At 33.7% G+C, this 26,079-nt stretch overlaps 2 protein-coding genes and 1 pseudogene across 3 annotated transcripts; 2 read left to right on the forward strand and 1 right to left on the reverse strand.

Annotated features, from left to right (window-relative positions):
- Nucleotides 1–4,650: 4,650 nt before the first annotated feature.
- On the reverse strand, nucleotides 4,651–5,670 carry LOC18042542 (annotated as a pseudogene).
- Nucleotides 5,671–12,269: 6,599 nt separating this feature from the next.
- Nucleotides 12,270–16,924, forward strand: LOC18042543 (adenine phosphoribosyltransferase 1, chloroplastic). 2 transcript variants are annotated; one of them, XM_024184196.1, is made up of 7 exons: nucleotides 12,270–12,489; nucleotides 12,697–12,908; nucleotides 13,055–13,165; nucleotides 14,052–14,144; nucleotides 15,057–15,206; nucleotides 15,843–15,901; nucleotides 16,520–16,924. In XM_024184196.1, the coding sequence occupies exons 2-7, from the start codon at nucleotides 12,821–12,823 to the stop codon at nucleotides 16,565–16,567; spliced, it is 549 nt and encodes a 182-aa protein (XP_024039964.1). In that variant the 5' UTR covers nucleotides 12,270–12,489; nucleotides 12,697–12,820; the 3' UTR covers nucleotides 16,568–16,924. The 2 variants fall into 2 exon arrangements, with proteins under 2 accessions (XP_024039964.1, XP_024039963.1); XM_024184195.1 differs by having other exon boundaries at nucleotides 12,271–12,489; nucleotides 12,792–12,908.
- A 6,834-nt stretch (nucleotides 16,925–23,758) lies between these two features.
- Nucleotides 23,759–25,294, forward strand: LOC18042544 (transcription factor bHLH84). The gene is made up of 5 exons (XM_006433564.1): nucleotides 23,759–24,361; nucleotides 24,462–24,731; nucleotides 24,834–24,899; nucleotides 25,008–25,073; nucleotides 25,199–25,294. Exons 1-5 carry the CDS (start codon nucleotides 23,759–23,761, stop codon nucleotides 25,292–25,294), a joined length of 1,101 nt encoding a protein of 366 aa, XP_006433627.1.
- The last annotated feature ends 785 nt before the right edge of the window (nucleotides 25,295–26,079 follow it).

A 26,079-nucleotide genomic window follows, 5' to 3' on the forward strand; every position in this document is an offset into this window, starting at 1 on the left:
AATAAAATTAATATAAATCAGCAACTTAATTAATAATAAATAAAATAATAATTTAATAATAATAAATTTTAATAACGATAATATTAATAAAATTAATATTAACAATAATTAATAGTAACTAAAATAACAAACCGGTTCTGAAGGTTGATTCATTTTGATTTTTTGTTCTTTTTTGGGTTTGATTCGATTTTTTTTAATAAATATCTACGTATAAAAATTCGAACTCAACCGAAATTTTTTATCCGATTCTCAATTCAAATTCTCAAAATTGAAATTGAACCGAAAAAATCCCTCAATATTTTTTATATTAAAATGGTGCCATGTAGCATCATTTAATGGACGTAAGAAAATAAAATAATAAAAATCTCAGTTTCATTCCAGTTGTTAATGAGTTTTTAAAAGACAATACCGAACTGAATTGAATTTTTCAATTTAGTCCGATACCGAACCAAACTAACATATTTCCCACCTCGACCTGAGGTTTTCTTGAGTGCATATATTCTTTTTTTAAACTCTCTTTTGTCTAATATTTATTGTTATACAACAATCGGAAATCTACTAGTATAATTAGAAATATATTTGGACTATCCTAAATAGTAATATCTACTTAAAACATGTTAGTAGGGGGTAATTTACACCCACCCAAATTATATAAATAAAAGATGAATGATAAATTCGTAAAAAGAGATTTAATCATTACTCTTAACATTATTGAGGGCAATTGGTCATCACTCGGCCTGGTTGAGTAGCCAATTACTCTTAGACATTGTATGTAATAATTTTTTGTTTTACTGTTTGTGTTACTGTATCTTTGATCATTTTTAGATATGAGCTTAATTTGGGGGGTGGTCTAATTTTTATGGATTTAATTGGGGAAGGAGCAAGAGTAACCCTGAAAAGTGAAAACCATAAGCAACGGACTGTTTTAAGGTGACCCTCTGTACACAATAACGACATCAAAATTAGCGTCAAAACGCACAGATAAGAGAGGAAAATTTCTCAATGTTTCGTGTTCCTCTAATTTCACCAAAATTTTAACATAAATGACAAACTCGAATAACACCATGCCAGCAAGCAAATCCAATCTCCGAACTAGTTGCCTTCCAATTTGTTTATTTATTTATTCATATTAAACAAATTCCACCGTGCGCTCTGGTAGTCCAAGCACAAACTGACACTTGGCATTTCCACAGCCCTCAAAACTTGCACTTGGCATTTCCACAACTCTCAATGACCTCGAGCTTCATTTGTGGTATGCGTAGCAGGGGCATGGCAGTCTTTTTATTTTATTTTTTGGGCCATCTCTTTTTATGAGAATAATACTCCGGCATCTTGAGTGGTAGCAAAAGAAGACACATGTCATCCACTTGGTCTGATTTCATCCAATGCGGGGAACAAGACTTCTACATACTCCACCAGCTCAACATCAATGGGGATCGTCATCGGCCCAATGCAGTGGTCCAGCCCCACAAATTCTTATTTTAAAAGTCTTATTAAATATTAATAATTAATAAACCATTTTTTTCTGTGCTGCTACTTGCACGTGGAAGAGAAATGAGCATATTCGTTAATGCCGGAAAAACCCAAATAATATATATTATTATTCTTTTGCGTTTGGTTTTATTACATTGAATCTAGTGAACGATTAACTGTGCATAACTTGACTTCATTAATGTAATCAGCATCAAACCCTTTTTATACAATGAGCAAAGAAATTGAGAAAACGAAAAAGGAGTTGTGATGGGAAACTTTACTAGTTATCTACCGCAACTAGTGACGCTTTAAATATATAAGCCTTTTTTTTTTAAATACGAAGATGTTAAATCGATTTAATAAAATTAATTTTCATTACAATATAAAATCATATGCTTTAATATCACTAAAAAATAATTTTATTATACAGCACGACTTAAAAATGTATCCATATAAAAATAAATAATAGCGTGCATACTAAATAAGTTAACATTCTCATTTTTTTGTGCGAACACACCATTAAATTTCCCTATATGACTGCATGTTCTCCTTTCTCCTCCTCCTGGAATTGTTGGCATACTTTGTAAGGATGCGTATGGGATTGCACACTCCCGATTAGTGTTGCCTTAGCTCCCTGAGAGCCCATTCTAATCAAAAAAAAAAAAATGACTTTATATTAATTACATGATTTAATAATATATTTGCATAAAAAAAAAAGAGCTCTCACACTACGTATGTATGTATGTGTGTGTATATGTATGTATGTATGTATCCAAAGTAAATGTTTGACTTCACACCTTCCGATCCGTTTTTTCCTCGCCTACCAAACTAGAACGCCGTCCTCTTGATAAGGCTTACCGTACGGTCAAATGATGCAAAGAACTTGTTACAAAGAGAGAAGCTTCGAGTATGAAGAAGAAGGGTTGTTTGGCAGCATACTAACCAATTTCATTAGACGCCACATGCAAATTCAACCTCTTGTTGAAAAAAATCAAACCGTGGAAATAAGATGCTAAATTTGTTAATATTGACTTGGGGTATCCTAATTAATGCAGGTCATGCTATCGTCATCCTTATGATCCACCCACAGACCCACTTAATTACTTGAGTCAGTCTGCCGACCTGTCCTTAATCATTGAGTTTTATTTAATTAACTAATAAAACTCTGGGGGCTTGGGTGGGCCACGTTTGGAAATCCTACGTGCTATCATTTCTCTATAATATGAATAAAAAAGACGACTGCGACTAAAATTCTCATTTGAATTTTTCCTAATTATATGAAAATAATTAAATTAATCGTACGTTACTATTAATACATATATTATACAAGATCTCTCTAACTTCACGAGAGTTGAGATCAGCTTAGGGCTACCCTGAAAAGCTCGTAGGGAGATTGGAGTACTTAGCTGCTTGAGTGCTGAGGGGTTAATGCCTTAATGGTATTCATATGAATGACTGGAGAGAGAATTCTGGAGTTAGAGAGTTGAATGAAACCTGATATGGAAGCTTCCAGTGACCTCCTCTGAATAAGAATTTGACAGGAAACATTGCTGACACTTCTCAATGGGCGACTCGACTCTTTCCAATTCCAGTTCAACGCGGTTGTTGTGCTCCAATTGGTGTTCTGTTGAGACTTCACTGTTGTCACTGGCTATGGTAGTTGACTTTGGTTATTCTCTAAAATTATCTTTCATCATTATTTGCTGTAATAACCATCGAGATCTATCTAGTTAATACTAGATTAACATGAAGTCTATCTAGTTAATACTATATTATTAACATAACGTTTATCTCGTTCATTATTTTTAATTTGGACGAGATCGATAACAGTCAAAACACCAGACCAGTCCCGCACGCAATTCTTCTTCAATTTTGTTTCGTATATTATGAGGCTTTAACCTAGGGAAAGAAAGGGTCTTTGGTCTCATGGGCACCGCTGGTTTGCGCCAGCCCAATTTGTTAAGTATAGCCTAATTCTTTCCCCGTCATCTTATTTCTTAGCTGTATGTACAAACAAACGGAAATTGCGCCAGATCCCCACAGAAAGGAGCATTGAACTTAATTAAAAAGCTTAATTTGTTCAGTTCCATTCCATCATCCAATTCTTTATCAGTCGTGCAATACGCGTTTTAGGAGACTTTGTGGGAGCAATGCGAATGTGAAAGCTCACCCGAAGGTGTTTGAGCATAAAAGCAATGCGGTGACACTTGACAATATTATTGAACGTAACTAATTGAAAAGTTCAACTTTCTCTCACCCGCATACAAGTTACATTATGCTTGTGATTCCACATACCAAATTCAAGGAAGTTGCGTGGATGAAATCATGTCAACACTGGGCACATGTAACGTGAGGACACAAAGGCAGAACAAAAACCTTTCTAGCTTTTTAATGCAAAACGCTACCTGTACATGTCGTGGGCAAATAATAGTATGACACTCGAGAATCAAAATTGAAGAGTCGGCATCCATAACAAGAAAAGAAAGAAGAGAGAGAGGGAGCCGGTGAAAAAAAAATACATTGAAGGGGAATTGGCATAAGTAAGGACACTTGTCATCCTAATCACCTCCACACGTAAACCGCGTGCGAAAATATCCCCAAGGCCGAAGCTGATCTTCTTATCCGCACTACCACACCAAACATCCCCTATCATCAAGCCATCCTCATCCAACCTCATTAATATAATTAAATTTAGTTCTAACAATTAATCAATAATAATAATTAATAGTAATAATTAATATTGTTAAGCAATTGACAGAATAATTGCACATGAGCGTGAGCTCGAAGCTCATGCATTGGATGGAGTATGTGCGTGTGTTGCATTGCTGATCTAACAGTTGAGCGAAAAAAACCGTCTCTCTCAAGTATCAAAGGTGTTTTGTCGTGGTTCATGCTTAAAGTAAGTGGCTTTAACCCAAGTCTCAACAAACTCTGCCGCGCCGCTCACGCGGTTCAGTTGTGCTGAGCTCTACATCATGTCCTGCCCATTTTTACTTGTTGCGCATGTACGCAAGTACCCTAAAGTTGACGCGGCGCATTTTAGAATAATTCAACAACTGTAATTACAATTCCAAAAATTTTAAAAAACAAATTGTAATTAAACCCATTAATAAATAATTTGCGTTTTTCTTAATTAATTAAAGTCGAAAAAAATTAATTGAATAAATCACAATCACGAAGTCACAGCTGAGCAACTGTGAGAATCTCAAATGCTTATGTACACAAAAAAATTAGTCACTGACGCAAGTAACAGTAAAGAAATACACGAAATATATTTGCCTAAACTTAACATCCTTAAAAGTAGCCCAAAAACAAAAAAAAAGTGGCAATTAAGTAAATTAAACTTCGATTTTGGGGGGCAAGAAGAGACGCGGCTTCTTCGCCGGCAGTGGACTCTCCACCTCGTCATCACCAGAGAAGAAGAAAGCAGGGGAGAGCTCCGGTAAGACAGGGAGGTTGAGGTCAAAGTCACGGTGGCTGACTTGGCTGTGAGTGCTACTGGACCCGGATGACGTCACTCCGCTCTTCTCGCCGCCATCGTAGTGACAACGTTTGTGTCCGCCCAAGGCTTGGCCGGTGGGGAAGGACTTGTGACAGATGGAACACTCGTGGGTCCTACCAGTGGCGTTCGGTACGCCGGTGGTCGTGGCGGTTGCGTTGGTGTTGGTGGTAGTGGAAGCGGAGTGTTCGTCGCCGCCCCCAGATCCCTTACGGTGGCTGGCCTTGTGACCACCCAAGGCTTGGTAAGAAGAAAACGCCTTGTCGCACACGCTGCACTTGAAGACAAGCTTCTGGTCAGAGGACGACGTCGTTGCAGCAGTAGATGGAGCAGGAGACTTCTGTCGCTGTGAGGCGGTGGTGGTCGTGTTGCAGTTAGTTAAGGCGGCGGTGGAGGTTGTGCCACGTGCAAGCATGACGAGGCAGAGCGCGAGATACTCTTCTTCAGTTGGAGGATTGTGTGGACGCTTTGAGCGCTTGCGTTTGGTCCATGGCTCAAGGCAGTGAAGATTAGCTTCTTCGAAGTGAAACGGCGGCGTCGAAGTAGTTGGAGAGTTGAGAGCTTCCAGTGCCATCTCCGTTACTCTTTTGAATCTAAAACCAAGAGTGAGTGTGAAAGAGCGAGCGAGAGAGAGAGAGAGAGCTTAATTTCAGATTCAGAATGTTTGAGGTGTGAGTTGTGAGTTGAGTAAGAGTGTGTGTAGGTTTGCTTATAAAGGGGCGAAGACGGACGAGAAGAGAAGGAAGTTGCGTGACAAGTGGTGCGAAAGTAAGCGACGGTGTGCAACAAGTTTAATTAAATTAAAAATATAAAAGAATAAAGCTTATATTTTGTATTATACTGTACTAATGGGCAGAAGGGAGTGGAGCACGTTTGGCTATTGGATTGAGGCATGAGCTTTCTTGGTGACCAAGGGCGGTTCAAGTCGGTCAAACCCCTGCCCAATATTTACTACATGTGGGGCTATTAAGCTTTTTAGTCAGTCAGTCTTTGCAGACTTCTTCCAAGTCAAATCACCTACTTTTCCAACCAAACGCGGTGTTATTGTTATCTTGTAGCAGCCGGCAGCCAGCAGCCAGCCAAGCTCGGGGATTTTTCTTCTTAGTTTTGAGCTTACTTAGGTAGTTTTCACGGAGCTTCCTTAAATATAATTTTTACTATTAGGTGGCGTTTATTTTTTAACTTAATAATTTAAAGTGACTTAATTTAATTAATTAAGTTAATTAGAGGTATTTATTTTTATAATTTAATGAGATTTTTTAGATAATTTTGACTTAATAAAATAAGTCATTTTTTTTTACTTTTTACTTAATGGAGAAATCTGAATTAAGTCAATTACTTGCTAATGTTAAAAATATCCCTGCTTTATAATTTATTTTTCATGTCTATCGCAAAACTCACCCATAAACATTTACCCCACAGAAAAATATCCTTATTTTTTCTTTCTCATATTATATACGATAAAATTTAAAATTTATAGTATTTTATATATTAAAATTCTAAAATAATTATGTATTCACTTGAATATAGTTTTATTTATAAATGTTAAAATATTGTGGTATTTAATTTATTATTTATTTGACATTCAAATTTAATAAGGATACAAATGTAAAAGTATATATTTTCAGCTTTTTAAGTTGAAAAAAATAAACAACTTAATACTTATTTTCTGAGATTCAGATAAAAAAATAAACATATTATTCAGATTCAGACATTCAGATCTATTCAGAATTCAGATTAATTCAGGTCTATTCAGATTTCAGACAAAAAAATAAACGCCACCTTAGTGTTTGCATAAATAAAGTTTTATTAAAATTATTTTAATTAGATATTTTAATATTTTATAAAAAAATTTCAGTCTTCACTCTTAAAAACTTAAAATTTAAATTTTTATTAATAAAATTAAAATAACTCATTTAATTTTTAAAAATTTTGCTAAAAATAAATAGTGGTAAAAAATTAAAAAAATTATAAAATTAATAAATATTTATGTTCATTAAATAAATTATAATAAATAAATAAGTAGTTAACCTTTCTCGCCATATGTGCTCTTTTCTTTTGAAAAAACTTGGGCAACAAGTCGGTCGCCCATTGGTATTATCAACTATTTATTTAAGGGCCAAAGCCAAATCACATGGGAGATGGGACGATTTCTTAGCGTGGTGGAGAAAAGTTTCGAATCGGTGCTCTATCATCAACTTTCATTTAGGGCCAAAAGGAAGTAAATTAAATGTGATTGGGCAAGACAAGTGCGCTCACAGTCAATGTGTTCTGTTAATATGATGGGACGCTTCCTCTTAATTGTGTTTGAAATCTTACACTACAAGATATTTCACGAATATTGTGGTGGTTGATTCGGAACACGATCTTCAGTTGATACGAGAATTATTGAGTTTTTAAGGATATTTTATTATGTATTTTTTTAGTAATAATATATGAATAAAATTTATTTTTTTTATTTTTTTATTTATTAACAACCAATCAATAATTAAATTATTTACTCATGATATAATCAGATCATGAGAGAATCTTGATCCGATTGATTCTGGTTATGGTTTCACAACATTCACCGGGAGTTAGTACTGGCTAATAGAGTCCGTAATTTTAGCATCGGTCACTAATGCCACGTGTTCGTTTTTCACTACTTTAAATGTTTTTCCCCACGTGGTTGTTGAGGATTCAAGAAAGAACCAATTCCTCTCTATTCTTATAACTGGCAGCGCACATGTTAATTAAGGTGAAAATTCTTGCGTGCATTGCGCCACACACATCCAACTTATTTTTGTGTGTTCATTTACGCTTCGAGCTAATAGACAATGGATATTATTATATTAATATTAAAATTTGCAATCATTCATTTTTGCCTCTACTTATATAATAACATATTAAAAGGCACATTTTTTTTTGGAAGTTGCAAGGTTTAAAGTATTTATTAAATCTTTGAAATCAAATTAGTAATTGTAGTACTAATTAACACAGTCGAATACTCAGTTATAAGCAAATCTTTGATTCATTGAATGCTAGTTTGATTATACGTTCATCCTTTTAATCTTCTTATTGAGTTGAGGATTTGGTTAATGTATCCAATATTTCTAGAACGCTTGGATTATACAAGGAAGCATCCGCATCCGTATGCCTGCGCATTTTTCGGCGAACTTTGATATCGAATCCAAATGCGAGGAGCAAGCAATTTTAGCACTGCAAATAATCAGCAAACCGATTCCATGGGCTGATTACAGCGATGCATCGTGAACGCTCTGACTTTTGTAAAAGGCAGCCTTGATTATTACATAATAAATCTATGATTTTTGGCCATTCATGGAAAGTAAAGGTGGTACTGATGAGTGCTTTTTATGTCTCAACTTTTGGTGATTGTGATTCTATTACGCAGAATTTTGTACAGAGCTGTAAGTTCAGTCGGCTATGTAAATATGTAATAAATTTGACTGCAATCAGTTCCCTTTTTAGCTATGTATAATATTAGAAAAAAAAGTGTCACAATATTATAGAGCAAGTGGCCATAAAAGGTGAGCTTTCTTCACCCCAAACCCCCCCCCCGGCCCCAAAAAAAAACCCAAAAATAAAATGGCGGCCTTGAGGTACCGTTCTAGACTTTGTGCAACTTGCTCGACTATGCCCCCCGTAGCCCCCACCGTGACGTCGTGAACTGTGATGCATTGAACCATTGACCAAGTCAATACTAAGAGTGCTGCCATTAGCACCCATCTAAAATCCTTTGAAAAAAAAAAGGTCATTTTCTAAAAAATAAGCCCAATGGCGATTTGTTGCTCTCAATGTGGGGAGAGTAGGCGGCGGAAGCTGAAAATAAAGATTGAAATATAGATATAATATAAATTTATTTTGAATAACAATTTACTAACATCATTTAAAAGTAAAATACTTCAAAAGATTGAAATATGTTAATATGTTCATTTTTCAATAGACTTATTCATATTCTAAAAAAATATTTGGTTAAATAAGATTTAGATATATACTCAAAAAGGTAAAAAAAAAAAAACTGTTAAACTTCAATCTGATATCATTTTAAGTAATAAAACTTATTCATTATTGAATTATCAAAGGATAAAATAAAATATTACTTGCCCCTTGGGTGTAGCTCAACCAACCGTAAATGCATATTATGCCTATTAGTTTAAGTTATAATTTGAGCAAGTGTTAGTCTATAATAGATGAGGATTCGCATCCCCATCCAAAACATTAAAAAAGAATAAAATATTTGTTTAGAAATTGAAAAAGAAACTATATAATAAGTTAACACTGTCAAAGCTTAAACAACAATAGATTTAGAAATAAGTTGAAAAATATATTTTTGAATTAAATATTAAAGTATAGAAGAGAATTATGATTCGTTAATCCCTATGAAGAGAAATAGACTAATAAAATCATAATTAATTTTTAGGATTTTAGAAGTATTAGTGATTAGAAGAAAAAATATTGGAAATACTAACTAATTTAGGAATTTTTCAACTTTTCTTAGTATTTATCATATAGCATTACATTTTTTTTTTCAAATTTCTTATATGTCCCGTCTCCATACTGTTTCACTCATGAGAGTCAAAGTTTGAGCCCCATTAAATTAAAATTTAAATCTCCTTCCAGTAATATGAATAGTGGTAGTAATATATCACTCATTTATTTTAGTGAGATCTCGCATCTAGTATACGTAGATCTTTTATCTATGCTCGTTAGACTTCTGAGCCGTGCTTACAAGTGAAATACATTTGTTAGGTACTTGGAAGTCCTTGCTTTTTTTTTTTTTAAATTTTTTCCCCTTTGAATTACCTGAAGTCATTGCTTACATAGACAAAATTTAAGTTTAGCCTCCAGACGAAACTGAGTGCTAATTTGCTAAGAAGCACTTAGCAGCACATGTTTTTGGACGGCGGCGATTTCCATGTTTTCAATTAAACACTGAAAATTACACGTCCCAGATACATTCCCCCACTGCAAGTTAAGAAAATGAAAAGCTTGGCATTGTTCGAACCTAAAATGAATATGACATGTCTAGATAAGTATGTCTAGATAAGTATCAGAAGCAATTTTGGACAAAATCACTTGTCTACACGAACCACTTTGTACAGTTAATCACAACTTTTCAACTTTCTCCAAATCAACCCATCTCTCTTTCTGAATTGTATATTTTATACTGCGAAGCATCAGATTCAAATACTGCCTTTATTTCTTTTCGGCAGTAAGTTCAATGTAAATGGCAACATATATCGTCACCAAACATGAACCACCGTCACTGATTGCGCAAAAGTTTGGGTAAATTTATTTGCTCCAACTTGCTTAATAGTAGTAGTTGTGAAATGTGATTTTTGATTATGGTGCTGGCCATTATCGGTAGCCGACTTAAGCACCTGCGTAGGGGATTCCGGATTGGGCCCATTAACGAGGCCTAGTTGCCATATCTGTTAATTAAACAATTGTTGTTTGGTTCTAGTTGTTATGTTAGGTAAGAGTCACTTCAATGCTGTACTCAGCAAAGAACTGAGAAATCACAATACATCATCGTACATAAAGAAAAAATTGCAAAATTTGCGTTAACTTCAGTCACTTTTTTTTTTTTTTTGGGATTATCTTGAAAACTGAAAAGGTTCTATACAATGTACACTAATAGATTTTAAGTCCAAAAATAAAATGATGTTCATTGTTGATATTGGAAATTGATGACTGATATCATCTCGAGGGGGTTCAGGGTCTCCAAAAAAGAGGAATTGGATCCCTCAAAGGTAAAGACAAAGGTGGATAGGTGGGAATTTAAGAACCCTCAAGGTGTTCGTTGAGAGATCTCGATTTAAATCTTAAATAAATAAAAAAAGACAAGTTAATAAAGTTAAAATATCGAGATAACGTTTATTAACATGAAAGAATCGCAAGAGTACGAGGAAAAGTAGCTAACTAAGCCACTACACACCCCAAAAATAAGGTAATGACACCCACTTCATGAATCATGCCCTATTTTTATCTTCAAAAGGTATTTTTAAGGAAGGGAGGGCAAAAACGTAATGTATGGACACTTGTGTAAATAAAAACTTTTAAAATTCAACTTAAAAAACACTCTATTGACTTGAGCATTGGAGTGTACAAACTAAAAAACCCCCCACTTCCGACCCATTTCACCCTTTTTTTTTGTTTACTATGTGCGTAGATTACCAATTCGACCCTAACCGGGAAAAAAAAACCAGGCGTCAACATTATTATTATTTTTTTATGTCCAAGTAGTCCAATTACCCTAATCCTTAAATGTGACTCGTAGGATAGAGGTTATTACTGTTCACCACACTAATCACCTGCGCCCATATCAAGGGTTCGCTTTAGGCTTTTAAGACGGCCGTATACTCAAGTTTCGATTTTTGTCGGACCAAACTGCCCTCCATTCAACTAACTTCTGTCCTATTCCTTATTCTTGGGGAAAGCGCAATTGATACTGCAGTCCTTGCTGTTTTCAGAAAATTCAATTAGATCACTATTTTCCAACATATCTTTATCAAGTCCTCACTGAATTAGTTTTTTTGGCAGATAGGTCCATTGACCATTTTTGGCTGCCTATTTAAATACTTACTAGGATTGTTGAGGTAAAATTATACTATCATCGAATTATTTTTAATTCTATTTCTCATTTTCTTTTTCTCCATTTTTTAGAATTTAATTATATTTTTCTTTTTTCTTTTTAATAATCTATATCATAGACAAATCATTTCCAAAACTAAGATTCCGTATAATCTTCATGAATTTAAAAAATACACTATGCAATCAATAGCATCTATACAAAGTCTAATGTTTCAATTTTTTCCTCACGCCAATAAAGGTCCTTTCCTAGTAATTACCTCCAAGTATCGTCCTTCATTCCTATTCTCACCACCAGATCTCATCTCTAATGTACACTCAATTCACTATAATTTTTATTTAAAGGTCAAAGTATAAAGTTTTAAAAAGCGGAACAAATTAAAAATTTTGAAAAAATAAAAAATTAATTGAAGATGGCTTGTCAACTTGAACCCCACGGGTCATCTCTAAAAAATTTGTTGTACTAATATTTGAATAATATTTTATTTTTTATTTATATAATATTAAAAAAAAATACTCGAAAGGTATTGTCTTATTTACGGTCTTTTAAATATCTTAGCTGTAAAAATGATATTTTTAACGTCAAAAACAATAAGGACTTAATTCAAGACTTTTAAAATCTACTAGCTTCGTTGCAGTTTCGGTAAACAAAAAGGACTGCAGTGTAAACTTACCATGTATGCAACCTGGATTTTCAATTTTGTGCTTCCAAGCCAGCGCAGACTTGCCTTTTCTGGTTTTCTACCAAAGGAAAGGCGTGATGCATGCTGCAGCTTCACTTCTTAACTCTTCAAACCTCTCCCTTCGCTTTGCATCTCAAACGCAGACACGACTCTCTCCCTGGATCGCCGCTCCCTCCTCTGTTCGCCTACCGTTGAACCGCTCGCAAAATTACAGAATTGCACTCCCTCCTCTGCATTCCACCGGTAATGTTTCTCACTTTGACTTCACATTTTTGTAACCTCTTGAGTCACGTAAATGATCAGATTTCGTTGCCAAGGGTAAAAGTAAACTTGCAGGTTTAAGGGTCATTATAGTAAAAAGACAAGAGTTGAGATATTTACGAAAAAATGGCAATTCTGTCATTAAAACATTTTAACCAGATTGGTCCATTTTCTTCCATAAAAATTTAGTCGATATTAGTCAGCATAGAACAACAGACGAGTTTCTCTTCTCTTTCTCCTTCGCTGACGGCTGACTCACTGACTATAACCGGCGTTTTGAGTAGTGAGTGGTGACTCGACGCAACCTCAACAAATGGCTTCAGCTGACGTAAAAGCACAAGACCCTCGAATCGCTGGGATTTCCTCAGCAATTCGTGTCATCCCAGACTTCCCTAAACCAGGTAGTTTATCGATTATGCGTTGAGGATGGTTGATTTGGAGTGCATATTAATTTGTTCTGTATGGCTACTGCATTTTGTCATATGGTTGGTGCGCACTCTTCTGGCTTTACTGTTAATATTACAGAGTTGGTTTTATACTGTGTCAGGGATTATGTTTCAAGATATCACAACATTGCTTCTTGATACCAAGGCTTTTAGAGATACTATTGATCTGTTCGTTGAGAGGTACAAGGACAAAAACATCTCTGTTGTTGCAGGTATTATCTGCTTTCTCTCCATTGCATATGTGGAACACTATTAAAGCTGGCTATGAGTTGTCATACAAGTTTTGTTAAGGCTCCAAGCCACAGCTGCCAAATGTTTGGTAAACACTTGCAGATGTTGTTTGGAAGTTGAATTGATTTTACCCCATAATTATCTGATGAAAAGCTTATATTATTCTTATTACTATTTTGTTGAAATTATCAACTTTGAATGTGTCATGTTAACCAAACACCTTCAATTGTTATTTCACGGCAGCTGTGGCTTGAAACCTAGGACATCATAATACCAAATGGAGCCGAAGACATTAATATTCCGTGATTATTATTCCCATACTTGTGCATAAATTATAATTGGAAAACAAATTGGAATTCACTTCCTAGCATAAGTTTTAGGTGTCCCCAGAGTGTGCCTATATTTTGAATTGCATGGGCTGTGGATTTTATTCCATGGCTGCTGCGGTTGGGTGGGTGGGTGGAAAACATATGATTCTAAGAAGAAAACATGGGCATTTACCAAACACTCTAGCTGTTGTACCTTCAAAATTAAGGAAAACTATACTAATTATGAATTTATTATATCAAAATTATAGAGTTTTAGCGCTATGCTCAAGTATTATAGTGTCTAGTTTTACTTGTATCATCATTGGAGTTGGACACAGTTTAATAGTTGACGATGAAAGCTGGGAGTCTTTAACCAACTGCTGCAAAAAATAGACTTCCTACTAGGAGAGTTGACTGACACAATTTCTAAAGAATTAATGAATTTGGAATAGCAGATATTTGGGTGACAGCTTTCTAATTCATTGATAAGTTGAATTTTTTAATGCAGCTAAAGCTTTTGTGCTTTCCTATGAGATCTTACGTTGGTCGCATAATGCAGGTATTGAAGCTAGGGGTTTTATATTTGGGCCTCCTATTGCATTGGCTATTGGGGCAAAGTTTGTTCCTATGAGGAAACCTAAGAAGCTTCCTGGTAAATCTTTACATCTACTTTAGTAATCTCCTGCTTGGCTGTGTAGTTTTCTGGCTTCCAGAGAAATTCTGGATAACCAAAGAATCTATAATAATTTAAGGTGTGAAGTGTGGCTCAAAGTCACATGCTTTAGTACCCGTTTCAGTGACAGAACAAATCACAGTAATGTCAAAATGCTTAGACGTTTGGCAACACTTGCATTCATACTCTTCAGTGTGCATGGTATTTTACTCGGTTTTGTTGGAAGTCTGAATATCCCAGATGACAACATTTCTACGATTTTATAATATTTTGCACTAGTTTGGTGTTAACTGGCCTCACATGCTTACTGTTGCTCTCTACTTGTTCCCACAAATATTTTATACTTCTGTAGAAATTATTGTGCACGGTTGAATCTTTTTGAAGCATACTTTCTCCAATTTCATATGTTATTTTCCCACCTTGATAAATGGACAATGGCTCTATGAAACCAACTCAACAGATTCTTATTATGGAAAGTGTGAATATGATCATATTGGTGGTTGAGTAACCATTCTAAATTGTAGTATTCTCAGTTCTTTTGCTCTAATTAAAATGAGAAGAATATTAAGATTTACTTCCCATGAAATTGCTACAAAAAACATGTAACTTAAAATAAACGGAGGGGTTGTGTTGTAGCTGAAAAAGTATGTTCCAATATTTAAAAGTTTAATAAAGAGTAGAAGTGACTTCAAGTTGGAATTGCAGGCACCTTAGCTAGAGTCAACGCTTAGCTATAAAGCAACATGATTACTTTTGGCTGTGGTACTCTTAAATGAAAATTTTGGGGTTGTTTCACTTAACCAAATATTGGTTATGCAACTCTTGTTACGAGGATTGGTACCTTTATATTTATTGAATGCTAACTGTTTTGCCATTTGATGGTCTCATCAGGGGAGGTTATTTCCGAAGAGTATTCCTTGGAATATGGAAAAGATGTAATGGAGATGCATGTAGGTGCTGTACAAGCAGGGGAGCGTGCTTTAATAGTAGACGATCTAGTTGCAACTGGTGGGACCTTGTCTGCTGCAATCAGGCTACTTGGTAGTTTTCAAAACCATATATTTATATTGATATGCATACAAATGCTGAATGCCTGCTTTTCTTCATACATTCTTCTTTTTTCATATGCTACAAAGAGTTTTACACAATTTACTATTACTTCTGAAGGGGTGGATGCTGGCATGTAATTTTTGAATGAAATTGAGCTATGCCCTTAATCTGAACAGGAAGGTGGAGTGTCATTGAGAGTCAAGTCTTTTGAGTTTTGATCTGTTTAAATCATCAGGCACATCTTTGTTGGAATACCAGACTGTCAAAAGTGGCTTTGTGATCAGTATGGTGGAACAAATGGAATCAAATGTTATGGAGAGCTTTACAATTTGGAATTAGACTAAGATGGGGTTGATCAATCAAATGACCTAATTACTGCCTTATGGTTTTATCTGTTACTCCTGTTGTTGCTATGCATGATTGTTTTATTTATTTATTGGAATTTCTGTGCTGTTTTATTAATATATTTTACCGACTGTTATTTAGCTGCTGCACTTTCAAAGTAGATCCCCAGATAAGGAATATGCTGTTTCTGAGTGTGTTTCATTTCAGGAATAGCATTTTTGTCTTCCATCTGATCATGTTATTAAGTATGCCCACTCACATCATATCAATTGTTTGTTGCAGAGCGAGTTGGGGTGCATGTGGTTGAGTGTGCATGCGTGATTGAACTGCCAGAGCTAAAGGTTTGTTTGAAAGTCCAAAAAGGGATCTGGTGTCCAAATTATATATATATATATATGTACACTTCTCTTTCTTATGTTTCTTAGCATTATTTAGATTAATCTGCTCACTAAGTGTAGTTGGAGCATATCTTTGAATGTCCCAGTGGATGATAGCATTTAATTTAAGTCTTGTTGATGAATATGAAAATGTCATATACAAATAGCATCAATTTAAATCTGTGCTAGTTTTAGATCAAAGTCAGCTAGATATTAAAATATTGCCATTAAACAAATGAGAGCCACAGACATGCAAACATATGATTTATGCTTGACAAAAATGTCTCGTCCAAGAAGTTCATACATCTAAATGTAGTAGCAGTATGCATTTTCTGTTCATTACAGTGGTAAGTAAATTGCTTGATTGATTGTTGATGTATTAAATTTTGGTCAATTCACTGCTGCTGAATTTATTGTCACAGTATTACCTTTGTGGTTCCCTCTCAATTTATATTAATGGCAGCAGTGACTATTTTATATTGATGACAGCTATAGCTATTTGCTTTTGTTCTTCGCTTGTTTCTGAGTTATTGTACGTGTAAGTTAAGTGGGTTGTTGTGTCTTTCTTTGTTTCTATTACAGGGTCGGGAACGGCTGGGAGAGAAACCACTATTTGTTCTTGTAAGCTAAACTTGACCTCAGGTTATGGTTTAAATGCAATGTTTGTGGACCATATGGGTTTCTAGTCGCTCGGGCTCTGCTCAAAGCTTGAGAACTTCATAAAACCATCTGGTAATATAAGAGCAGTTTCATTGGCTTTTTATTTTATTTAAGACGTTGGGGAAAGAGTGGTGGGGAAGCTGGGTTCTGTCTGCTATTGTTGGGTTTAAGAATGATAGGCTTATGAAAAAATTCCATCTTCCCGTAAACAGCTGTATTTGATGCTTTTCAAATTATCTGGAGATTCTATCTGATGGTTGTTGATGTATCATGTGTGAATTAAACCGAATTCAACTCGTCTCTTTATTATTTAATCATTATTGAGTCCGTTTGCTACGCGTAGATTAGGGAATGGTAGAGAGGCCTGCTTATTCTTTATTAAAAGAAAAGGAAATAAAAGGTAAATTCATTTACTGGACGCAGGCAAGATCATCAAGCATAAACAAGCAGTACGTGGGAGCTTTGCCTCATTGGAAAATGGTCATTACATTTTCTTCCCCTTTTTGGCTTGAGCTGCGCCCGCTCTTGGACTCTAGCCCTTGTTTTTTATATTTATTTATTTATTTATGTTTTGGGCCATCCTCTTTGGGTCTCCGTCCGGTTTTGTGTTTTGGATTTATTTTAAGAAAGAAAATGAAAACACCATACCTAATAAAGTGTCTCCCCCCCCCTTTTTTTTCATCATAGGCATTGGCTTCACTTTACTGAATAGTTACTTATTTAGTGATATCCCTCCCACAAACAATTTATTACAATAAATGAGTTGAAATGTAAATGAACTTAAAAGCAAGAAAGCTTAAAAAATGAATACAAATAAACTTATAGTAGTGGACCGTATGCTTTATAAACCAAGGTTTCAGTGGACCTCTATACTTAAAAGTGTTTATCCTGCACATTTACATTCACTTATATCCCAACGCTTGCAGCAACTCAAATTGAATGAGAAAAAATGGTTCACAATCTACCCACTCCTCACGTAGAGTTGATTTATAAATAATACCCTAAGATTAATTTATGAAAGATGTGAAATGAAAGTTTAATGACCTTTTTAAATATGTAAATGAGGTTCGTGAAAATTTCTTAATAGATTTAAGGTGTGTTTGAAACTGATGTGTGTTAGTTGGACTGTTAAACTCCAATTAGTAAAATATTTGGCTAAAACTTTTATTTTTTACTGTACAATAGTAACTTAATTTTTCAAATACTATTAGTTTCTACTCTATGACTATAGTTTTTACTCTAGAGCAACCGTTTTTTTAAAATACAAAATATCACTATCAAGTGCACTCTTAAAATTAGATATTTTTACATTTTTTTAAAATTAGTTATTATAACATGGACGGAAAAGTAAATCTGCACGAAACTGATTAATCATTCGATGATGTGGCTAATTACTATTTGAAAAATTCAAACAAATTGGTAAGTCGTATGGGCAAAATTGGTTAACTGAAAAAATCAGTTATCCGATTTGTTCCCTCCCAGGTTAGAAAGTTTTACGTTTCGGAACAATTTTTTAAAGTCCTTCATGTTTTAAAATATAGCAAATAGTTTAATTTTCAATTTTCATATTTACAAAAATATCATTAAAATAATATAAAATTTTCAAACATACAAATATAAGGTTCTTAGATATCACACATCTTCGTTGGTAAAGAGGCAGCAAGAACTTTGTGTCATAATTTTTTTTTTATTTCTTTCATTTTAGTAAATGTATAGTATGGTTAAAATTCATATTAAATTTTACATGTCCTCATTATATGAAATTGATGTAAAAATATACTAGTGTGCTTCTTTTTTCAAATATTTTCATGTCTAACGTATGATTTACAATTAATTTACCTCATTATATACATAATAAATTGCTGTTGTTCTAGAAAAAATATTAGGCTTTGTTTAGTACAAGTTTTTAAATAGAGTTTCTATGTGGGTTTTTTTATTAGTAAAGCTATTAATTAAACACAAATTTGGTTGTAAAAATTATTAATTTTCTTTAGAAGATAAGTTAGAAAAGAAATAGAATAAGATTGTAAAACAAAATTTTGATATTATAGATAATTTAACTCTTTAAAATATCTACAACTCCAAAAGCTCAAAATTTGAGCTTCATCCTGTAGAAGCAAAATATACCTTTTTAAATCATTAAAACTTTACTCATTTTACAACTAAACTATGTAAATTAAATTAAAAAAAATTAAAAAGAGTTTCTCACATAAAAATTTAGGAAAAAAAAAAAACTCTTATGACTATTAGTAAAACCATACCAATTATCAAAAAATAAAAGGACACTTAGACCATCTATGAAAGTTACTTAATATCATTTCATTAGATGTGCATAATAAATGATGAGGCACACTTTGTATGATTAACATCATAAATTTTGTTAGTATTCCCCATGCACCGTATGCTTCCAACTTAATTTTTCCTTTCGTGAGTGAAAACAAAACACCAATCAACAAACGAAAGACGAAGAAGAAAGGGTGTTACTTTTTTAAGAATAATACTTTGACCACAACAAGTGTTTGCTTTATTACATTTATTGAAAGCATTGTCAACGTTGTATCATATTTCAATGTCAATGATCATCGCTCTTTAAATACTCAATTGGTGTTTTAATTAGCTTCATTTTTTCAACACATTTCCTTATTGTTTAATATTCTATTACTTCAGAGAAACCCGAACTTCAAAAAATAAACAAATATATTATATATGTACAAATCTTTTACATAATAAGTTTTCGTACAACTATTGCATGTGTCCGAGCTATAAATATAAGATGCTGGTTGGACTTTTAAGTTTCGGAAAAACAACCATCATTAAATATATTTATATTTGGTATAGTTCACACCAGCTAGTCAACTGAAAAATAAAATTATCATTCTATATGTAAAAATTATATAGCCCATGCTCTTCATGACTAATTTGGTAGTCATAACTTATTTCTCCGTTTCTCAATAAATAATTAAATATTTTTCCATGCTTATGTTTGGTGGTCTATTATCCATGAAATAATGTATTAAGCTTTTAATTTTTTCCCCCCAATTTAACAAGTTTTCGTAGTTTGACAATTCATTTATATATTAATATCCCCATCAATAATTATATGCCTTCGTAAAAAGGAAAAGCAGTGCATTGACTTCGAGTTCTGGTAGTTACATGTAATAGCTAGTTAATAAAATACCTTATGAAAATTAGAAAGTCTACTAGATAGATGTATTTTATACAAATATACGTATAAGCTCATCTTTTAGTTAAAAGTAATTAGCCACATGTTTGATCCTTTAATTATTCTATTAGGTGTCGGTATAATTATTTTCTATTAAAATGATAAACTTATTAGGATCCGAGCTCTGTACGTACGCCTACCGTATAGACAAAGTTTGTATTTTGAGCTTTACAGTTTGGAAAAAGAAAAAAAAAAAAGTCACTAGAAATGGTTAGATAATTAAAGCTAAATTCTTCGAATTAATTATGAACTTCGATCTAAAATACCCACTGTGTTTAATGTTTACAAGTTCTTGATATAAGACTTTTAGAGGTATCCCACATACAGGTTCAAGTTTGTCAATAAAATTGAAAATATAAAAGAATAAAAGGGTCAACAAGAAAAAGTAATAGCTTGATTATAACTTCATGAAACAATTTTTTTTTTTCCGTTTTACACAAATAATATCACAAGAAAACCACACATTGATAAGGGACGACGGAACTAAGCGGAAGGGGCTTGGAGGCTCTGAAAGCCAAAAAATATTTCTGAGAAAAGTAATGTTTTAATTGAAATATAGCTTACTTTTACATGAAGTTCATGTTGTGGCCCGATTTAACCTTTTTTTTTTGGGTTATTGCTTCTCCAAATTTGTTGTTTGTAAATTATGATCCCGTTAAATTATAGTTCTGAACACTTATACCAGTTGAGGTAGAAATCGTTGCTAAATATAAACATGATACAAATAAAATAATGTCAACTGAATAGGAAAATAAATTAAAAAATATATTAAATGTTAATTTCGTTTTTTTCTTTATTTTTTTTTTTATGTACCTAATACATATATATAAGGGAATGGGGATGATAATGACAGACGAACTGTCGTTCAAGCGCGTTTGCTGATGCTGAAAATGGTTGCGAACTGGAAGACTCATCATGTAACTCAACAGCCCTTGGCCATGCAAATTATTTTAAAATTCATCTAGCAAGGCATTATTTTATCATCATCATCATTATTATTATTATTATTATGATATAGGTAGTTAACAAAAAATTGCCCAAGTCTTGGAATTGGAGTATTGATTAAGGGATGCATAATGTAACTTAATAATATAAAATAAAACCCAAAAAGTATAATTAATAAAATAAACATTTAATTAAAATATCGAAAAATTGAGAAAGTTATTCGACTAAAATCCTTAATATAATCACTTCATCTTTTGGGTTAAGTGTTTGAGTCCGCCATTTACGTGAACATATTTATTTCCTTTTTTAAAAGCCAATTAAATCAAAGGATTTTCGAATTAAACTTCTCCTGTAATAGATCGAGGCAACAAGCACATCCCAGTAAAAATTGGGTTAGACTTCTTGTTCCAATAAAGCTTCTTCAAATGTATTTGCATGTCATTTGTACTTTATACACACACACACATACATATATACATATACATTTAGTCATTTATTCTTTACAGTTATGGGTCAAATTTATGATTCATTAGCACTTAAATTAATCTGATTTCCCCCAATCTTCAAACAGGTTGGTTGTATGATAGCCTAGGGCTTGAGCTACAAGTGTCCTTTTGTCTATAACGTAGCAAAGTTAAAAAAACAAGTAAATTGGACTAAACTGACTAATAACACTGATAATAGCAAAGCAATTTATAACTAAGAAGCAATGCAACTTTATATCAATTTAGTACCAAAAGGAAAATTTACACAGCATGCAGCAGAGGAGCAATTTATATTTAAATGATAGAGAGAAATAAATAAAAATTGGAATAAGTGGAATGGAGGAACACGTAGCTCAATGCAAAAGAATAACACGTGGGAAGTGGGTGGTGGAATAGACCAAATCAGATTAATTATCGTTTTGGTAGTTTGATGATACAGAAACTAGCTGTCTGTCAAGCCATTTTATTTTAGTTTAGGTTAAGAAAATGATAATGCGAACTGGGAAGCAAAAAACGCAAAGAGACAGCTCTTTGTTATTCGTTATTAATGTTGTCTTAGAGACAAGCCCTAACCATTGCCGGCGAGAGAATTAACTGAGAATAAAATCAAATTTTGAGGGTTCATAAATGTTTACTCTATCTTTATTATATATAGATTTGATTTTATTCCACTAAATTAGTTTTATTGTGTTATATGTTCTGGTTTTTATTTCTTTAATTAGGATAAGGGAATAGGTCGTGCAATGGCCGGTGCAATTTCCCAAGAACAGTTCCAATCAACTTTTTCCGGGTTAATTTCCGCTTAAAAAGAAAACAATATTAAATTAAAAAGAAAAAAGGAAATAGTCTGGAAATAGTCTCAATCCAACGCGTGGAATTTGAACGAGAGGATCGGCGGAATCTAAGGGGCCAGAACACAGAAGCACAGTTATATCTTGGTGTGTTTTTATGGCTTTGTTCAGGCAATGTAAACGTATTGGATTTGGAATACTAGAAAAATTTTATTAGGGTTTCGGATTATTATTCTCAAGTAAGATATCACAGCTGGTACTTGAATTGGTGTTTGTTTATTTAGGTTCAGTTTACTTGCAGATTTAACTGTTAACAAATTATCCAACAAAAGATACGAAGAATTCCACCATGTGCACTGTGGAGTGCTGTGGTGGAGAGATAGATAGCTATGTGAGATTATTGATGTAATAGCTCTGTGACTTGACTTTTTACATTCTTTTCAATTATTCATGATCATTATGTTGTTTAGGTGTGGGCGTAGGTCTGTATAACCAAATAGAAACGTCACATAAGAATTAAACTTCTACTTAAACATGCATGCGTGTCTTCAATTCCGTACATTTGTTAACTAAGATGTTTGTGATGATTCCTGCTTACATGGATATGTCATCGAGCTTTTTATAGATGCCAGCTTGCTCCTGTCAATTTGTTCACAAGACGAAGTATCCATTGCAAAAATTCAATTATCCCATCAAATTAAGCTGCAGGTTTATTTTCTTTTCTCTTAGGGTGACTTGTGTTGTGAATAGGTCAGTTCATGGAAGGAAGACACATCCATAGTAGTCATAGCTCTTTAGAAAGCTGCAAACTAGTAGATCCAGATGTGACAGAAGTCACGAGTTTGAACGGTTAAAAAGGAATATAAATTTATGTGGCTAGATAGGATGACAGCTAGCTGTTGAGTAATTGTGAGCAATTAAACACTACATGTAATTTTAATCCTGAGTTCCTGGATCTCATGTACAAAGCAAAGAAACACTCGTTAGGTTTCTGCGTATTTGAGAACTGAGACAAGGAACGAGTTTAGCGGTTTCCGTGTCAGATACTTTTCCTGTACTTTAAACAATTCCCGCCAGGAGAGTAATCTCCCACGATGTTAGCCGTCCTTTTGCCCCTATTTCTTTAATCTGCCAACAGAATTCCGTCTCTTTATTTTATTCAACAACACCCCCCACGTTCTGACGATTTCAAATTAGTAAGCATGCTCATGCTCTCTCATTCTATCATTCTCCCTAGCTCTAATCCCCGTTTAGAGACTAATTAATCACTGTTAGTAACCTCTTAATCATTGCCCTTGCACCCTCGTTTATCATTTTAATTGCACTTTTGACAAGTCTTAAGAACCTTTGAAGGGCCACTGAAGAACTGTATTATTTTAATTTATCCGTGCATGAACTTGGCTGGCCCGGGCCCCTCTGAGTTGTACTTCGCCTGGTTTTGGCCCCACCGGTGGACTCCTGATGTTCAGGTTCGTTACATAGAATTAGGACCCTGCACCAGTTAATCATTGGGAATTTTTAATTGATTAAAATAATTTAAGTCAAATCCTTACTCTAACACAACAACATTCTCTCTTAATTAATTCTCAATAGTTGAGGTATGTAGTGTGTGTGTATATATATGTGCGTCTCTAGTTTTTGCTAGAAGCAACACTCAGAGTACAGATCAACTCTCATTCTCCATATAGGCTTCTAAGTTAAGTTAAACAAAAAGAATATGGATTCTTTTGGAGTTTTATTTGCCGATGGAGAATGGGAATCCTTTAACAAAATGTTCCCCACTGAAGAATTTGATTTCGCACAAGAGTTTCTTGCACAGGCCCAACAACAGCAAAACGATGATGAGGGTTTGCATTTCATGACCCCATCAGCATTTTGCCCCACTTCTGAAGCCACCAATGTAGTGAGCATGACTGCAGGGGTCGATAATGAGAGTTTGTTTTATTATTCAAATTCCACTGATCGTCAACTCAACTCTAATTTGCACAATCTTTCTCAAGATAGTAATTTTGGTAGCAATTGTAGCACCAGTGCCTTTAATAATAGTAGCTTCTTCTTCAGCGATATTTCTAATAACCATATCCCGGTTACAAATGCTGTGTGTATGTCTATGGTCGAAGAAAAAATTGGCTTGCATGATGCCCCAGCTTTTCATGACATTGCAATGGAAGAAACTTCCCCCATCAATCAATGCACAACTGCTCTTGTCCATGCCCATGACCTGCAGCTCAAAAGGAAGTTAATTGATCATGGACCGGCAGAACCTGATGTAAATTCATCTGAGAATAACGGGAAGAAAAAACCCCGCGTTACAAGAAATGTAAGTACAATTAATTTGAAACTTTACATCAACATGAGGTATTGTCAAACGTTCATGTATGTGTACTAATGTTTTGAGTTGTGTCAATTTCTAAATGCAGGTACAGAAAACCACTAAGAAGAATGCTGTCAAGTCAAAGAAGCAGCAGAATGAGAAAGTGCGTCCAAAAGGCAATGAAGGAGAAGAGAGCAATATTAATGGCGGATCAGATGGACAAAGCTCAACCAGTACATACAGTTCAGATGACGATAATGCTTCTCAGGAGACTAATAATGAAGATTCCAAGGCATCTTCAGCAGCTCTCAATTTAAGTGGCAAACAAAGAGCCAGTAGAGGGTCGGCAACTGATCCCCAGAGCCTTTATGCTAGGGTAACAGCTGCCACTCCACTTCTAGCTGGCTAAGCTTACCAATTGTATTCATATCTTATTTGAATATAATCAAGTATTAACCTTTACTGACTCCTTTGGCAGAAAAGAAGAGAGAGGATAAATGAGCGATTGAAAATCTTACAGAATCTTGTCCCCAATGGAACAAAGGTAATTAAATGAAGGGGAAGCACTAAATCATTAATCGTTCCAATTAATAAGAAGATGCATATCTGTGAACCTCAACTGATCACATCTTTGTGATTGTTTAATTTGCAGGTTGATATTAGCACTATGCTTGAAGAGGCGGTCCATTATGTGAAGTTTTTGCAGGTCCAGATCAAGGTAATTAATTAAGTGAAAATGATGATTTATTGAATTTGTTTAAAGAAAGAAAGAAAGAAAGAAAGAAAGAAACTCAGCTAGCAAAATTTTCTAATTTAAATTGCTTTATCTAAATGTATGTGCAGCTTTTAAGCTCCGATGAGCTATGGATGTATGCTCCTCTTGCTTACAACGGAATCGACTATCTCTGTCTCAACCAGAAGATTTCTTCGCTTCTATGATGACATCCAATGGAGACCTGCATGGTCAAACCTTTTTTTGACGTTCTTTTAATTATATATCTATGCTAACATGTAATTTGTAATAAACCGATCCCGAATGAAATTTAATTTTCAAACACAAGTAGAGTGGCAATCCTTGTTTTATATATAATTAATTATGTCTTTATCTATTTCCAGCGTTTGTATCGATGCCTGTGAATGATCTGAAAGCATTCTTCCTATTGCAAGATGCACAATACCACTCTTTTATTTATTTATTTATTTATTTATTTTCCTCTCTTAACTTTTTAAAGTTATTAAAAAAAATTGATTTAATTATAAATAAAGTAAAACTAACGATATGACTGTTAACATTAAAATTTAAAATTCAATTTTAACCACTTATTAAATTAGGAGAGAATAAGAGGAAAAAAAAGAAACAGATCTAAAAAATTGAATTAATCTCAAACTATATCTTAATTTAACAAGATCTAAAAAAAAAATTCAAAGGAAAAAATAGTTAAGAGGATAGCATTTTTACTTTTTTTAGAACCATTATTTTAAGAAACTATTTTTTTTTTCACTTCAAAAGTGAGTCAATAAATGTAATAATTTTCATTGTAGAGAAAAGCACAATTAATTTTTCAGTGTAAAATAATTAATAATTAATTTTTGTCTTGAAAAAATAATAATGAGAATTAATAGTTCTTCAATATTAATCATTAGAACGCTTTAACATAGAAGTTATCATATATAGAATCTATATAAAAAAAATTGTTAAATAGTCATTAATTAGAGACAGGTCT

Source organism: Citrus clementina, unplaced genomic scaffold, assembly GCF_000493195.1.
Source record: "Citrus clementina cultivar Clemenules unplaced genomic scaffold, Citrus_clementina_v1.0 scaffold_5, whole genome shotgun sequence".
NCBI lineage: Eukaryota > Viridiplantae > Streptophyta > Magnoliopsida > Sapindales > Rutaceae > Citrus > Citrus x clementina.

Excerpts from the sequence above, each read along its gene's own strand:
- LOC18042544 (XM_006433564.1), top strand. The coding sequence starts at position 23,759 with ATGGATTCTTTTGGAGTTTTATTTGCCGATGGAGAATGGGAATCCTTT. Across the intron at positions 24,732-24,833 it reads CCCAGAGCCTTTATGCTAGG|AAAAGAAGAGAGAGGATAAA; the intron begins GTAACAGCTGCC and ends CTCCTTTGGCAG. Across the intron at positions 24,900-25,007 it reads TTGTCCCCAATGGAACAAAG|GTTGATATTAGCACTATGCT; the intron begins GTAATTAAATGA and ends TTTAATTTGCAG.
- LOC18042543 (XM_024184195.1), top strand. The coding sequence starts at position 12,324 with ATGCATGCTGCAGCTTCACTTCTTAACTCTTCAAACCTCTCCCTTCGC. Across the intron at positions 14,145-15,056 it reads GAAACCTAAGAAGCTTCCTG|GGGAGGTTATTTCCGAAGAG; the intron begins GTAAATCTTTAC and ends TGGTCTCATCAG. Across the intron at positions 15,902-16,519 it reads TTGAACTGCCAGAGCTAAAG|GGTCGGGAACGGCTGGGAGA; the intron begins GTTTGTTTGAAA and ends TTTCTATTACAG.